We start from the raw sequence: 2,397 nt of genomic DNA on the forward strand, positions 1-2,397 counted from the left end.
GGACAGGACATACATGACATGAAGGAGGGAAAGGGGGGACAGGACATACATGAAGGAGGGAAAGGGGGGACAGGACATACATGAGGGTGGGACAGGGGGGACAGGACATACATGACATGAGGGTGGGAAAGGGGGGACAGGACATACATGACATGAGGGTAGGAAAGGGGGACAGGACATACATGACATGAGGGTAGGAAAGAGGTTATGATGGCAGAAAAGTATTGGGGATAGGGGTGTGGGAGAAGAGGATTGGGAAAGGATAGAAAAAAACAAATTATATTTGAAAATGGCATAACAGAACCTAAGACTTTATGTGCTGATGAAACCATTGACAGGAAGCGGGGAAGAAGGAAGGAGAGAAACAAAGAAGTGAGAAAGGAAAGGGAGAGGTACATGACTCCCACAGGGTGGCTGCTGGCCAGATGTGTGTGCCTGAGCACCGGCAGGCTTGGTGTCACGACTTTCCCACCCCAGAAGAGGAGGGGTCCCGTAAGGAAAGAGAGGACCCTTGCATGACTCCATGCTTTTCTGCACTTTTTCTGGAGGCTTCTGCTTCCCTGATAATCTCCACAATATGAAGTCATTTTCCTGCCCCTAGAGGGGATCCTGGATGAGGTTCCACCTTTAACCCTGGAACCAAGGTCTGCCTGTGCTCACTTCCTCCTGAGGGAACCCTGGGGCATGCCACAGGCTCACCTGCACGAAAACAGGGAACACCAGGACTTTGGGGGCCAGGGTGACATAGGTGCCGTAGCTTGAATGCGGGACATGTGGTCTCAGGGCTGAGCAATCTTGGTAGTTGTTGTAGCCCTTCATGGTCTGCACTGTCTTCATCAGTCGGGACTTCTTGCCCAGGCCAGTGTAAGATTTCCCTTTAGTGGTAGTCCCTGGTTCTGTGGAGCAGAGGTGGGGGACAGTCAGTCCCTTCCATCATCCCACATAAGAACAAGGAACAAGACCCAGTCAGGGAACCCTGGGCCAGCCAGTCTAGCCTCAGCCTTAAGGGATCCAGAGCTAGGCAGGAGCCCCCAGCCCACATCCTGAGCATCTCTCCAGCCCTCAGTGATGTCAGACCTGGGCAGTTTGTTAATACTCATTGCACTGTGGTTTTGCTCTTGTTTTGAGATGCAGTCTTGTCATACAGCCTAGGCTGCTTGATTTTGGGGGTCTTCTGCTTCCACTCCACCTCTTGTGACCCAGGCATCGAAACAAACAAACAAATCTATTTACCAGCTTAGCACTTTTGGAAACAAAAGAAATTGTCTAGGCATGCTGGCACATGCCAGGAACCCCAGAATCCAGGAAGCAGAAGACCCCCAAAATCAAGCAGCCTAGGCTGTATGACAAGACTGCATCTCAAAACAAGAGCAAAACCACAGTGCAATGAGTATTAACAAACTGCCCAGGTCTGACATCACTGAGGGCTGGAGAGATGCTCAGGGGTTAAGAGCATGGCCTGCTCTTCCAGAGGTCCTGAGTTCAATTCCCAGCAACCACACGGTGGCTCACAACCATCCGTAATGAGATCTGGTGCCCTCTTGGGAAGAGACCTGGTCAGTCGTCCTCATCAGCTCAGATCATCAAACCCAGTATGGACAAGTCCAACAGAACCGCCATGTACGGGATGCCCATGCGTGTTTCAGCATTGCCAGGGCAGGACGTGCATTCATTTCTGACCTCACTGAGCCTCGGGACCCACATGGAGCATGAGTAGGAGCAGAGGGGGCCTCACAAGGGGTAGGGCATGTGATTATCCTCCTGTTTCCATCCTAACCCAGATCTCCTGCCCATCACCTCCCAGGCCCTACGGACACAGGTCTGTCCCCCGCAGTATGAAGGATACTTGTCCACCACCATCAATTTGTCTAGAATAAGAAGTGGCATTTGTGTGCTATGGAGGCAAGCAGCGGGAACAAGGCCCAGTGATGGGACTCACACACACACACCTAGGCTCCTCCCTAGGATGTGTTGCCAGGGGAAATCAGCCAGGTTCTTCCCTGACTAAGGTGCCCAGCCTGGGTCTCAGAGCCCAGGCTTCCCCTAGCGTTCTGCAACCAGTGAACAGGTGGCCTGACCCAGCAACCTCTCAGGGAAGCTCCCCACCAACGCAAGGCCACAGGCCACAGGCAGAGGAAACAACCCAGAGGGTTTGGTTTCACACTTGCTGTCTTCCCCCACCCCCAAGGCCCCTTCTCACAGAGAGGTGAGAAAAACATGTCAATGCCCCCCCCAAGTGACCCCAGTCATCACAGACTGGTGGCAGCAATGCTCCCCACCCTCCCACAAGTGACCAGCCATCACAGACTGGTGGCAGCAATGTTCCCCACCCCTACAAGTGACCAGCCATCACAGACTGGTGGTAGTACTGCTCCCTGACCCCCACAAGTGACCAGC

General features: G+C 53.2%; 1 protein-coding gene across 5 annotated transcripts in view; it reads right to left on the bottom strand.

Moving 5' to 3' along the window:
• Positions 1-2,397, bottom strand: part of Rgs3 (regulator of G protein signaling 3) — a 124,097-nt gene that overhangs the window by 69,527 nt on the left and 52,173 nt on the right. For all 5 annotated transcript variants that reach the window (XM_026781910.1, XM_026781911.1, XM_026781912.1 and 2 more), the window contains one exon: positions 700-896. In XM_026781910.1, coding sequence (XP_026637711.1) covers positions 700-896 — 197 coding nt within the window. The remainder of the gene's footprint in view (positions 1-699; positions 897-2,397) is intronic.

This window comes from Microtus ochrogaster, chromosome 10 (assembly GCF_000317375.1).
Source record: "Microtus ochrogaster isolate Prairie Vole_2 chromosome 10, MicOch1.0, whole genome shotgun sequence".
NCBI classification, from domain to species: domain Eukaryota; kingdom Metazoa; phylum Chordata; class Mammalia; order Rodentia; family Cricetidae; genus Microtus; species Microtus ochrogaster.